The 13,501-nt window shown below is 36.9% G+C and overlaps 3 protein-coding genes across 3 annotated transcripts in view; all 3 read left to right on the forward strand.

Annotated features, from left to right (window-relative positions):
* The first annotated feature begins 806 nt into the window (after nucleotides 1-806).
* LOC124711318 (bolA-like protein 2) lies at nucleotides 807-5,741 on the forward strand. Its single transcript, XM_047241336.1, has 3 exons — nucleotides 807-987; nucleotides 5,190-5,284; nucleotides 5,603-5,741. Exons 1-3 carry the CDS (start codon nucleotides 925-927, stop codon nucleotides 5,700-5,702), a joined length of 258 nt encoding a protein of 85 aa, XP_047097292.1. The 5' UTR covers nucleotides 807-924; the 3' UTR covers nucleotides 5,703-5,741.
* On the forward strand, nucleotides 845-3,353 carry LOC124711316 (probable dolichyl pyrophosphate Man9GlcNAc2 alpha-1,3-glucosyltransferase). The gene has a single exon (XM_047241333.1). The coding sequence runs from the start codon at nucleotides 1,091-1,093 to the stop codon at nucleotides 2,684-2,686; it is 1,596 nt and encodes a 531-aa protein (XP_047097289.1). The 5' UTR covers nucleotides 845-1,090; the 3' UTR covers nucleotides 2,687-3,353.
* A 160-nt stretch (nucleotides 5,742-5,901) lies between the features above and the next one.
* The window catches only part of LOC124711317 (mevalonate kinase), a 32,105-nt gene continuing 24,505 nt past the window's right edge, over nucleotides 5,902-13,501 (forward strand). The window contains exons 1-3 of the mRNA XM_047241334.1: nucleotides 5,902-6,487; nucleotides 8,122-8,359; nucleotides 13,082-13,279. Coding sequence (XP_047097290.1) covers nucleotides 5,913-6,487; nucleotides 8,122-8,359; nucleotides 13,082-13,279 — 1,011 coding nt within the window. The 5' untranslated portion in view covers nucleotides 5,902-5,912. The remainder of the gene's footprint in view (nucleotides 6,488-8,121; nucleotides 8,360-13,081; nucleotides 13,280-13,501) is intronic.

The following is a 13,501-nucleotide window of genomic DNA, read 5'->3' on the forward strand; positions in this document are numbered from 1 at the left end:
CTTAAGACTTGGTCACTGCCAACCAGTTTGCACAATCCCAATTCTCAGAGGCACACCCAATGAGACCTACGACGCGATATCCAGATTTATAGCTAATGAAGACATAAAAATTTAAACGGAATTTTGACCACTGAACTTAACTAAAGAAACGAATTAACAACTAAGTGGCTAGATATCTATTGTGCCTTTGTATTAAAAGTACAACAATCTGGATCTGAGGACATACTGTATGAATGAATAAGACCTTTTGTTACCTTGCAGCGTGTATGTTTATCAATACATTTAAATTGTGATGGTTAAAAAGTTTGCATGCTAAAAGCCAATAAAATAAAATAAAAATATAAAAGATGTTGTTTGGCTTCTCTGTATAAAGATTGCTTACTAAAAAGTACACTAGTTCCTGTGGAATATTTACAGTGTGGCGTCAAAACATAAGCAAAATAATAAAATAAAGAATAAGAAGGACCAAAAATACAATATCCACTCGCATAACACAAATGAAAGCGGCTAAAATAGGTTAACTTCCTATGCTAGCAACAGCGCCAAAAGTGTGCAACCTTGACCTTGACGTTTCCTTGCGCTCCGTTTACGGCCGGTTTGTAATGGAACTCATTGTGGAATATTTTGTTATTTGTATTGTTCCATCGAGCGTGAATCGACCTTCTTTCTCTTAGCCTCACAGCCATATAACCGCACAGCTTAATATTTATAATGAGTTTAAAATGACAAAAATTTTCTATCACAAAATGTCTCTTAATTAAACTTCTGTCCACAATGTTGGCAGACCTGCAAATAGTTGCAGACGAAGTAGTGCGCGCGCGTGGGGTTGTGGCAACGTGTATTCACTGCACCACAACGACCGATTTGAGATTTGCATGCGCCGTGCTTTCAGGATTTCTGCTCTTCTGTAATTGTTGGTGTAAGATGGTTTATACAGAAGAATATATTAAATCGAAATTAATTAAAGAACTTGAAGCATCACATGTTGTAAGTAACATTCTTGTTCAAGAACACCAGTGTTAAAGCGTCCTGCCGGTGGAAGCTTCACGATTGAGACTCAAACACTTATAGAAATTTTCCAGCTTTGAAAATGACAGACAGAGTTAGTAGACGTGTTTGTTTGATTTTGGTCGTCTCTGTGGCGATCTTTTTACGATGGTGCGTCTCATTGTTTTCTTACTCAGGACAAAATAAACCGCCTATGTTCGGTGACTATGAAGCTCAAAGACATTGGATGGAAATCACTTTGAATCTGCCTACGAAAGAGTGGTACTTTAACACTTCCAACAATGACTTACAGTACTGGGGGCTTGACTATCCCCCACTGACAGCTTACCACAGCTTAATTTGCGGCTATGTAGCTCGATACATAAATCCGGAATTTGTGGCCCTGAAGGTCTCACGTGGTTACGAAAGCTATGAACACAAGTTATTTATGAGAGCAACTGTAGTTGTAGCGGATCTCCTTGTATATATACCTGCTCTGTGCTGTTATTTTTCAGACAAAAGCAGAGGCCAGATAAACAAATTTAACAAACCGAGCAGCCAAAAGGCAAGGCACGACACATATGTTGCTGAACTGTTTCTAGCACTAATTTATCCTGGTATTATACTTATTGACCATGGACACTTTCAATACAATGGAGTCTCTCTGGGATTTATGGTTGCAGCTGTTGCTGCATTGCTTCAAAGTAAACTGCTGGTTGCGGCAATGGCATTCTGTTTGGCATTGAATTACAAGCAAATGGAATTATACCATTCATTGCCTTTCTTCTGCTATATGTTAGGAGTTTGTTTATCGACGAAGAAAAAACTGCTAGCATTAAAAAAATTACTGTGTATTGCAAGTGTTGTAATCCCAACTTTTATTTTGGTTTGGGTTCCATTTCTTAGTAATATAGATGTGATCTTGCAAGTTCTTCGCCGTCTTTTCCCATTGTATCGTGGTGTTTTTGAAGACAAAGTAGCAAATGTGTGGTGTGCTTTAAACATTGTATACAAACTCCGGAATGTGGACCATCTGATTATGGCAAAAATTTGCCTCGTTTCCACTCTACTTGCTGTAACGCCTAGCTGCCTTGATCTTTTGCTACACCCAGAAAAAAATAAATTTTTGCTGGCACTAATTAATTCTTCACTTGCATTTTTCCTGTTTTCTTTCCATGTCCATGAAAAAAGCATCCTCCTTGCAGCCATTCCTGCTATTCTGTATTTTCCAATTGAACCATTCCCAGTATTTTGGTTTCTTTTAGTGTCAAATTTCAGTATGTTGCCATTAATATTGAAAGATAATGTTCTTATACCATTTGTAGCATTAACAATATTCTATTTCATGTCCGTAATAGTTATTGTTGACATAGAATTTGGTTGTGATGGGATGAGGTTGAAATCTGACAGTGGACCTGTAGTATCAAAGAGTAATGTGAATCAGAAATCACAGACAAAAGTGAAATTGAAGAAACAGTTGTCAAATGAAAAATGGCTTAGTTATGCATTTATGGCTTCAATAATCGGTTGTGTTGTATTAACTGTCTGTAGCATATTTATAAAGCCACCCCAGAAGTATCCTGATTTATTTCCCCTTATTGTGTCTGTGTATTCATGTGCTCACTTCTTGCTCTTCTTTTTGTATTTCATGTATCGCCAAATATCACCAGACACCCATGTTTGTTTGAAATGTGATTAATCATTGAATTTTGTGATACCTATTCTAAAAAAATTACTTTACTGTTCACTATTAAGGTTTTAGTAAAACTTGTTACACGGAATTTCTCGATTACGGTACATTCTGTGAGGGCAAAACAATCACCAATTCTTATTTGATCAGTTATTTAGTTTTTTTTTTAATCACAGTAATAAATTTTGAATATTGTAATAATTGGTGGATTTAACATTTATGAACAGATAGGTGAAGCCCTGTGGAAAAAGACTATGAGAAACTTGCATTTGTTATTTCATGTGGATTGCTGGTAATTATTTACTTTTCTATAGGACTTTTTCAGGAATAGAAAGTTATCTGTGTAGTTTTATATTGATGTACACTGTTCTGCAATTTGCCACTAGCGCAAATCACATGTTACCTTCTAGTTTGTAACAGTAGTACATAAAAATTTTGTTTTATTTTGTCTTTTAATTTGAAACGCCATTGAAGTGTGTTGATCTCAGTAGTTTAGGGCACTTTTGTAGCTGATGGGCAGATTTGTGTGTCAGAGTTAATTTTGATATATATATGCTGGACCAAAGCATTCTGTAACTAAAATTATTTTTATACTGCATTATTGTTGTGTACATACATAAAAGGCTGTACAATTATGTAAATAAGCCAAATGAATTAAATATTATTGTTATGGAAATTATGCAGTGTGACATTTTATTATAGCCTTTGCTTTTACCCCTTTTAGTTAAGATATTCAGTGTTCAAAAAGTAACACACTTCATTATATCTGACCTAAATGAATAAAAAATCTTAAGTTTCTAGCTGCATAGTATATGGGGAGAGTAATCTGGCTTTGCCACAACCTCCGTGTACTAACTTAAAAACAAGGAAGGAAAGTAACAACTTTGAAGATTTCAGTATAGGCTACAATAAATTTAACATGGCAGAAATTTATTTTGACCAAGATACTGTACAGAGGTCAGTCTTTGTGTACGTGGTAGCAAGAGTACAATATTTGTATCCAGCAATCAATTTATGCAGTAGTTTCTGGAAACTAAGGCAACCAGCTCAATATTTCGCAAAAATGTACATTTATATATTATCTGATGCACTTTGTTAATTTCAAAGGGTGTCATTTATAACACAAATGTGAAACAATAGAAAGATTTCAAAAAATTAGTAGAAAGGCAAAATATTTGAGAATCAGAATGCATATATTTTTCATAATACATCAGTGATGTGTTTAAACTGTGAAAGGTTTCTGGCCTACAGAATTTTTAATTTCTGTGTCATAAATAATTTGTAGTTTTTATTTAGTATTAGTGTGATTTTAACACTCCCATTAAGCAATCTAACATTTTGTTGTAATGGGTGAAACTTAAATTAAATTAACGTGCTGCATAGTCACCATGGTATTAGACATGAAGTCTGTAAAGGTTAGTTATAAAATGCAGAAAGTATAACTAATCATGTTGTTGCAACTTACAGTGTGAAGTGTTCTCTGAAACAATTCCAGGTGTTGGGACTTCGTGAGTGCAAAAATTAAATTGGTGTGTCCCGTGAAGTAATCATTAAACACTTATAAACCTTTAGAAAGTTGTTACCACTACAATTATTTACTAGTAGTGTACTTACAAGAGGGTGGATGGGTGGAGGGAAAGTGTACAGTAGGAAGAGCTAATATGGCTTGTCACAGTTCAGCCAACAGTCATTCTAGTGTTTCGTGCATGCAGTTTGGAGCACATATTGATGATCGAGCAGTGATTATGTTGTTATGCATGTGATTTGATGCAAACAAACAATTGTACAGTATTCCACAAATATGATTTTTTGTGGAGTATCAGTAGTAAAAACACTTTCCCATGTGGAGCATATACCAGCTTGTCATTTACCCAGAGATCAGCTGATACATTTGATGTAGATTAATGGGAAAGAAACGGGTTGCAGACTGATGACTTTATACTGTATTATGTGTCTGTGCTTTGGGAGTGCATGCTACTATTGCTTCTTAATGTGTTGCATGTAATTTAACAATTTGTGTCAAATTTAAGCTATGTTGCTTGGGAACTTCATCCCAGAATGTTAGATTTTGTAGGTAGTGTTCTTACTGACTGAGCTAATGAGACACAATTTACAACCCTTTCTCACTGCTGTTAAGTACCTCTCCTACCTTTCAAGCTTCACAGAAGATCTCTTACATTCTTTCCTGAGCTAACACTGGTGGAAGGAAGTATACTGCCTAGAAGTGGCTGAGCTATGAGCCCGGGGGATTACTTCCAGAACTGAAAAGGAGTATTATTTGCCTTCTCACCAAATGAAACAGCCATGCATGTAGCTGATGCTTGCATTGGTTAAGCTATTTGAAAGCTCATATCACATTTAAGTGGAATTCCTTTTTTATTTCTTAGTAGTATAAAAATTTGAACTTTCCTATCTTGTTAATGTATAGCACTTGACAAGTGCTAAGTATTATATATTTTATGTTATTAGCATTATATTCTTTCTTTCAAGGTATTAATTATTGTTGTTTCAGGAAGTTCATGATGAATCTGATGGTTGTGGTGCCAAATTTAGTGTTCTAATAGTGTCAGATAAATTTGAAGGGAAGCCTCTTCTTCAAAGGCACAGGTGTGTTTAAGTAAAAGGCTACCTGCTATCTGTTGTGCTGGGTAGAAATTACTTGTAGTAAATTATGTGTTGATCTAACTATCCTAAGCTCTTGTCTCATTAATTTGCCCAGATGTTTGTACAAGATACAGTCTGTGGGAATAAAAGACTATTAATATAATAACTGAAAAATCTACTACTTGCGAGCAGTTTGTCAAAACTAAGTGAATTGCAAATTCATTAAGGAAGATACAAGCTATTGCTTTGTTTTCTTTGTTGTTTGCATCTTATCATTGTTGTTGGGAAGTAGATGATTATAATGTTTGGCTTTTTCTTCAGGTTGGTCAATTCAGTACTTGAAGAGGAACTGAAAACAATACATGCTTTCTCACAGAAGACATTAACAACAAAGCAGTGGCAGGAACAGAAATCTACATAATCTTTTTGTTCAATAGGTGTCATTATTGAACAATGTTGTAATTTACGTTTGTATTTAATGTAGGCTTATTTAAATAAATGGGGAGTTCATAGGTCATGCCCGGGTAGTTATCTGCCCAGCAACATCAGTCCTACTTTACATACCTTTGTCAAGCAGATGTAAAGGTTACCTGAGTGGAGCAGCTTTGTGGTGCACTTCAGTCGGGCAGTAATGGAGAATTCTACTCACAGACAGTTCAGTTATTCTGTCTCGGCTCCAGGGAAAGTGATTCTCTTTGGAGAACACTCAGTTGTATATGGGAAACCAGCTGTGGCAGCCACTTTAGGGGTACGGACAAGAGCCTATGTGCAAGAAATTTCTGAGTCGAAAGGCACTGTCAGACTGGAATTGCCACAGTTGGACGTCAATGTGACTTTTGATGGCCTGTTTGAAAAGATTGAGAGTATGGCTAGCCATCCAAACAGCATACTTCAAATTCCACCTTATGAATTTTCCTGGCGATGTCCTGAAGGTGTTAATTTGAATCTCCTGAAGGAAACCATATCTTCACTTACTTCAGAATATAACTTGGTGCATTCAAATGAAGAGCAAGAGTACTCTGTAACAGCATTCCTAATGCTGTTTGTTGGGATGCTTCTGGGAGTAGACTTGGAGGGTCAGTTGACACGGTTCGGCGGCCTCCTCATCCGTGTGGAGTCTGATGTGCCGATGCGTGCAGGGCTTGGTAGTTCTGCAGCCTATGGTGTTTCTCTTTCTGGAGCATTGGTGGAGTTCTTGCGAAACAGGTATTTTGCTATTGCAGCTTATTGTCTTTGCTTTCACATATTATTGTGGACATTCAAACTTTAGATTTTAATCTGCAACTGGATTTGTATATTGAGTCTAGTTTGTTGCACAGAAAAGATATTTTTTATTCTTTATTTACAGAAAGTTAAAGTAAATGTTTTGCATGTGCAACTCTGTAAAATTTTTACAGATTTAACTATATTTTGAGTATTAATAGTTGTTTTTTACTGCTCTGCCGTAAGAGGAAAGTTTCTCTTAGCACTGGTAAATGTATAATTTTTTCCGTGTACTGAGTGGAAGTGATTCAGTCAGAGTTTACTTTTGCATTTTTCAAGCAGTGAGAGTAATGAAGATACTTAATAGTTTGAAACTTTGTGCTGGACTGACACACAGACATACTCTCTTGCCATTTTAATTTGCAGCAGCATAGAGTATTCTCTCCCTCTCTCTCTCTCCCTCCCCCTCCCTCCCCCCTCGCCCCCACGTGTGTGTGTGTGTGTGTGTGTGTGTGAGAGAGAGAGAGAGAGAGAGAGAGAGAGAGAGAGAGAGAGAGAGAGTGTGTGAGAGAGTGCACACATACTTGCATTGTATATCTTGTTTGATAAACATCTAGAAACCTGATATTTCACTCTGTCAGCATTGTTATTAGTCACTAGTACCCTAGACTCATTAATAATAAAATGAGAGATCAAACTCTGTAACTAATAAATGAACCAAATATTACTCTGTTGATGTAAATTAAACAAGAGGATCCAATCAAATTAGTTGCACACATATTTGGAGAAAATGATTAAACAATACATGTGTGTGATAGGAATGATCAAAGCTTAGAGCTATGAAAGAAATTACAAGATGGAAAAAAATTCTCTGATGCAGAAACACAGTTGTAACACAGAATCAAAAGGAAAACTACAGAGACTGGAGAAATGAAAATGTGGCCAACTTACATTAAGATAAGACTGATAGCCCATGTATATGCTGAGGAGACATTTCCCATCTTTGGAATTCTGAAACACCTGTTTCTTAAAAGTACGCAAAGGAGCTGGATGTGAAATGGTTATTCCATTGAGGGGTATCGGCAGTGCAAGCAGATTTACTGCAGCCACTCATTCTCAGGGAAGGCTTGTTAGCAATTGCACAAATATCACAGAACTACTAGTCAGATTATGTTTGCAGGTGTGTGGTAGATTTTACAACAGAGTCGCTCAAATTTCAGAGATACATATATGCCCTTATTCATTACTTCTGCATTTTGCATCTAATTACTTATCTTTATAGTTTATTTCTAATCACCAATCTAATCAAAATACTTTACGTTATTGCAGTGTTAATTGTGAATCTCTCCTCTGCATTTGCAGATGGGGTCATTGAGCACCGGTGAAATAGACATGCCTATAAAACATTTTTTTAATGTTCATTTCAGTCAGTTTTGCATTTCAGCCGATATACTTCTTAATATATGGTTCCATTTAAGTACAGTGCAGACAGCAAGATGACTGCTCCTGAAATTAATACTGCTGACAGCAGTTATTTGGGTCACAGTGCCTCACAACATATATTGGATGTAAATCTGTTCCCTTTCTGAGAAATAATGTGTTAGTATTAGTATATATTTCTTTTTTTTATCACACAGGACCCAGCAACTAGGTCGTACCAGTGGTAATATATCAAGACATGGCTACTGTCCATCGCAAGCTCCCCGTTCTCTTTCTGAAGAAATGAGTGTGGTGTCACAATGGGCGTTCATCAGTGAGGTAGTCATGCATGGAAAACCATCTGGGTTGGATAATAGTGTCTGCACTTATGGCTCTGCTGTCCAGTTTTGCAAAGGAAAGAAGCCAGTATCAATTTTAATGCCCTCTAACTTGAAGGTATGGATTCTGATGACCCTCTTTTAAATCACTGCTTTGTGATGTATATTTTGTTGTGTATTATGATAATAAAAAATATTTGATCCTATATAGATAAGATAGTGAAGGGTTAATTGACAACAGATTACCTTTAAGAGAGATGAGCTGGTATAGAGTGGGACTATTCAAGTGGCAGCAAGTGTAAAGCTACTATTGAAAATGCTGTACTCTAATTGGCAGTGTGTTCTGCTATATACAGTTTATTTTACCTTTCATCACAATGGCTGCAGGTTTGTTGCTCCTGTTCATCTGAGTAGGTATCTGAACACAGTCATTTTTCCATGTAGATTTAAATTTCCTTCACTGAGAAAGACCAAAAAATCAAACATTTAGCAATTAACCCCTCATAACTTGATCTAAATTATGAAAGGTGATCTGTTCAGTCAGTCATTGCAGTATAGTCTAGTAATGATAGGCTAAAATAGTGACATTAATGAGTAACGTAAGTTTCATGCAGTATCATATGCTTTCCAAAATTTTATAAAACCTTAAGGTTTGTGTACAAATGATTTATTATGAGTAACTTTGTTTCTCATTCAAGAGCGATATATGGGGAGGCATATGGTAGTTGCAGTTCAGTATATTTGTTAACATTTATGCCCAAAATTTAGTTTGCAGAATGTAGTTCCAATGTTCATTGTGAACATATTTCTACTGTTGTGTGTCAAGAGTTTATGGTTTGAGAATCATTGTCTTGCTTAAGAGACAAGTCTGTAATAAGTTGTATTGATATTAATAATAAAACTGTAACACTGTCATGTCTGCCTGTTTGAACATGCTAATCTCGAAAAACTACTAGACAAATTTGCATAGTGTTTTTGCAGGTAATTCGTGTGAAGCTTGGGGAATCAAATAGGCTTTATTTTATCAAAATTAAATCATGGGAAAAATACCACATTTAAAGTTTTAGGATTCTGCTCAGCTTAGTAGTTCGGATGTTTAGTTTCGTGACATGAAATCAAAGTGTAGTACATCATAGAACTAATAGATGGCACTGTTAGTTTTGTAGTACACCAAAATACCATAGATGACACTATTAGTTTTTTCTTTACTTCAGTGGCAGAAGGTTTTTCAGAATTTTATGTCAGTGACTGAATTGAGCACCACAATGTTACTTTTATGAATAAAAATTAACATTGAATTTACTTGGCTAAGCTATAAGGATTTACTGATTCTGCTGTGTGCATTAAAAACTCAACAATACTGCTTTGCTTCTTTTGGTACAATTTATTTATGCACACACTAAAGAAAGTTTTGCATCACCTCAGTTGTGAGAGTTGTGGAACCTGTACAGAAAATTGGAAGAGAGATCAACATAAACACCATTTCCACCCTTTTCACTGCTCATGAAAACCACTCATTGCATACCTCTAATACCCAGTAGCACGTCCTCTTGCATTGATGCGTGCCTGTATTCGTTGTGGCATACTATCCACAAGTTCATCAAGGCATTGTTGGTCCATATTGTCCCGCTCGTCAATGGCGATTCGGTGTAGATCCCTCAGAGTGGTTAGTGGGTCACGTCATCCATAATCAACCCTTTTCAATCTATTCCAGGCCTGTTCGACAGGGCTCATGTCTGGAGAACATGCTGGCCACTGTAGTCAAGTGATGTTGTTATCATGAAGGAAGTCGTTCACAAGATGTGCACGATGGGGGTCTGAATTGTCGTCCATGAAGGCAAATGCCTCACCAATATGCTGCCGATATGATTGCACTATCGATCGGATGATGGCATTCACGTATTGTACAGCCATTATGGCACCTGTCATGACTACCAGCAGCATATGTCGGCCCCACATAATGTCACCCCAAAACAGCTGGGAATTTCCATCTTGCTGCTCTCACTGCCCAGTGAGTGTCTCTAAGACGTTCAGCCTGACCGGGTTACCTCCAAATACGTCTCCGACAAATGTCTGGTTTAATGCATATGCGATGCTCATTGGTGAAGAGAACGTGATGCCAATCCTGAGCGGTCCATTTGACATGTTTTTGGGCCCATATGTACCGCACTCCATGGTGTTGTGGTTGCAAAGATGGACCTCACCATGGACATTGGGAGTGAAGTTGTGCATCATGCAGCCTATTGCGCACAGTTTGAGTTGTAACAAAACCTCCTGTGGCCACAGGAAAAACATTATTCAACATGGTGGCTTTGCTGTCAGGGTTCCTCCGAGCTATAATCCATATGTAGCGGTCATCCACTGCAGTAGTAGCCCTTGGGCGGCCTGAGCGAGGCATATCATTGACAATTCTTGTCTCTCTGTGTCTCCTCCATGTCCGAACAACATCTCTTTGTTTCACTCTGAGATGCATGGACACTTCCCTTGTTGAGAGCCCTCCCTGGCACAAAGTAACAATGCAGACGCGATCGATCCATGGTATTGACTGTCTAGGTGTGGTTGAACAACAGACAACATGAGCCGTGTACATCCTTCCTGGTGGAATGACTGGAACTGATCGGCTGTCTAATAGGCGCTGCTCATCATGGATGTTTACAGCTTTGGGCGGGTTTAGTGACATCTCTGAATAGTGAAAGGGACTGTGTCTGTGATGCAATATCCACAGCCAATGTCTATCTTCAGGAGTTCTGGGAACCGGGGTAATGCAAAACTTTTTTTTGATATGTGTATTTGACTTCTTGGCTGGGAAAAAAGACTTAATTGACAAAGTGATTCTATAAGGATGCCATTTTTACCAACTGAGGTACAGAACCCTAAAAAGTGACAGTATGCAAAGGCTCTTCTGTATAGCTCATTTTAAACTACAGAGAAAGAATTCCAGAAATTAAAAGCAAATAAAAAAAAGGACATGAGCTTTTGGCGTGCATTCACACAGTATTTAAGACTGGTGTAGCCTTATCACAAACAGCTGAACACTGATTATTGATAGTCATTGTTTGGGATAACCCTCAATTGGCATCTTACCTGTAATTGTTGCATAAAATGTGGGATCTGAATCTGAAACATACACTATCCAAGACATTTTTAAAATGCAGTCATGAATTCTATCAAAACAGCAGAATGATAGAGGACTACAGTGGAGTTTGTATGTACTTCAACAACTGATTGCTTAGCAGAAGCAGTGTCACTTGGAGATCTGCAGAGAATTCCAGTAACAAGTTCAAAAAAATATAAACTTCTATTATTGCCACTGATAATACACGTTGGTTTTATGCCTATGATCAGAAAGTATCTAGCATTTGTTGTTATTTGTAGAACCCTGCTTCAGCTTGAGAAGAAAAAAAGAAAACCTGGGCAGATGACAAGCCACATTGAGGCCATGCTGATGTTGATCATCATGTCTTAGGTGTTTGAAGCAAGACTTGAGAATATATCGAGAGAAGAGCACATTTATACCTGGGCATTCTATATGACAATTTACATCTTCATGTAGTGGTCTTCGTGCAAGATATTTTGACTGAAAGCTGTTAATAGCTTTTTCCCAGCCATTAGCTCACTACGAATAGCTTCCTGAAATGTCTTTCTCATCTCGCAGATGAAGGTTTGATACAGTTTAGTTATACTATATCAGAAGAATGCTGAAGATTAGATGGATAGATCATGTAACTAATGAGGAGGTACTGAATAGAATTGGGGGAAGAGAAATTTGTGGCACAACTTGACTAGAAGAAGTGATTGATTGATGGGACATGTTCTTAGGCATCATGGGATCACTAAGTTAGTATTGGAGGGTAAAAATTGTGGAGGGAGACCAAGAGATGAATACACTAAGCAGATTCAGAAGGATGTAGGGTGCAGTAGTTACTTGGATGTGAAGCTTACACAGGATAGAATAGCATGGAGAGCTGCATCAAACCAGTCTCTGGACTGAAGACCACCCCCACAACAACAACATATTTATGACATCAAAATGAACTAAACGAGTGTTATATTATGTTTTATATCTTGCCTGATTGTCTGTCATCTGTTTCTTTTGACAGCATAATTTGTTAAGCAAGGTGACACTCCTAGAAACTGTACATCTGGAAATTATTTTAATACGGTATCATTGCTGTTTGTTTCCAGTCCTTTCATGTGTTTACAGCTGCACAATATGTGACTAAATTGTAGACTAAAATTGTTTGTTGTGATCCAGTTGTAAATAAACATATTCACTTATTTTCATTCCTTTGTGTAGTGCACTCTATTGGGGTTTTGGGCTAGAAAAGGGCCTCATATTTAATCGTGTTATAAATGCTAGCTAAACTATACCAGTGCATCATCATATCTGAGGTGATCCTGTATAAGTTAAGAAAGCCTGTATAAGTTAACAAGTTATCGATGATAATTGATAAGTTTAACACACAAAAGCTTAGAATTTAACACAAGATACTGTCACATTTTTGTTGAGCAGGATGTGTACTCAGTTTCAAAAAGTGACTTCTAGTAGTGTTTGCCTAATTAAATAAATTGCATTTCCATTTAATTTTGCATACTTATGGTCACTATGCTCTTCTTACTAAGAAAATTAGATATCCTGCATCAAAGACAAGTGATGAAATGGGTGAAGTTGTGCAAATTAGATGTGACAAAACACCTGCATTTTGTAAGGGTGTGTTCATTAGCTTGTAATGTTGATACAACAAGTCTACTAAACTGTTTCAGTTGTATGTTAATCATATACGTACTATGAGCATATTGTTGCAGCTTAGTTTTGAAGTTTATCATCTTACATTTTTAGGTTCTTCTCATTAATACTGGTGTACCAAGAAATACTTTGCAACTTGTTGCTAGTGTTTCTGAAAAGCACAAGCGCCTAAACAGTGTTATCTCTTCAATTCTTGATGCTATGGGATCTGTTGCTGTTGAAGTTGTAGCAGTACTGAATGACATGTGCGCTGCTGGAGATATAGTTTCTACTAGCATGTCATTATTGGAGGTAAGTATTTTTCCTTACATATGCAGGTAAAGAGCAGTTTGCAAGAATTTCAAGAAGTATTTTTCTGTTATTTTGTAGAATATAAAGACAAGTTTTGTGCAATATAGCATTATTGACTTCTCCAGCAGAGAAGCACATATAGCAAGTTCAACTTTAACCAGGTTGTTGCACATCATAGTAATTGTAAGCTTGTTGTACATTTACACTGAAGAAGTTAGCAAC

Source organism: Schistocerca piceifrons, chromosome 8, assembly GCF_021461385.2.
Source record: "Schistocerca piceifrons isolate TAMUIC-IGC-003096 chromosome 8, iqSchPice1.1, whole genome shotgun sequence".
NCBI lineage: Eukaryota > Metazoa > Arthropoda > Insecta > Orthoptera > Acrididae > Schistocerca > Schistocerca piceifrons.

What these genes read in the sequence shown, in the direction of transcription:
- LOC124711318 (XM_047241336.1), top strand. Translation starts at nt 925, where the DNA reads ATGGTTTATACAGAAGAATATATTAAATCGAAATTAATTAAAGAACTT. An exon ending in AACTTGAAGCATCACATGTT is followed by an intron (nt 988 to 5,189) that starts GTAAGTAACATT and finishes TTGTTGTTTCAG; the next exon opens with GAAGTTCATGATGAATCTGA. An exon ending in CCTCTTCTTCAAAGGCACAG is followed by an intron (nt 5,285 to 5,602) that starts GTGTGTTTAAGT and finishes CTTTTTCTTCAG; the next exon opens with GTTGGTCAATTCAGTACTTG.
- LOC124711316 (XM_047241333.1), top strand. Translation starts at nt 1,091, where the DNA reads ATGACAGACAGAGTTAGTAGACGTGTTTGTTTGATTTTGGTCGTCTCT.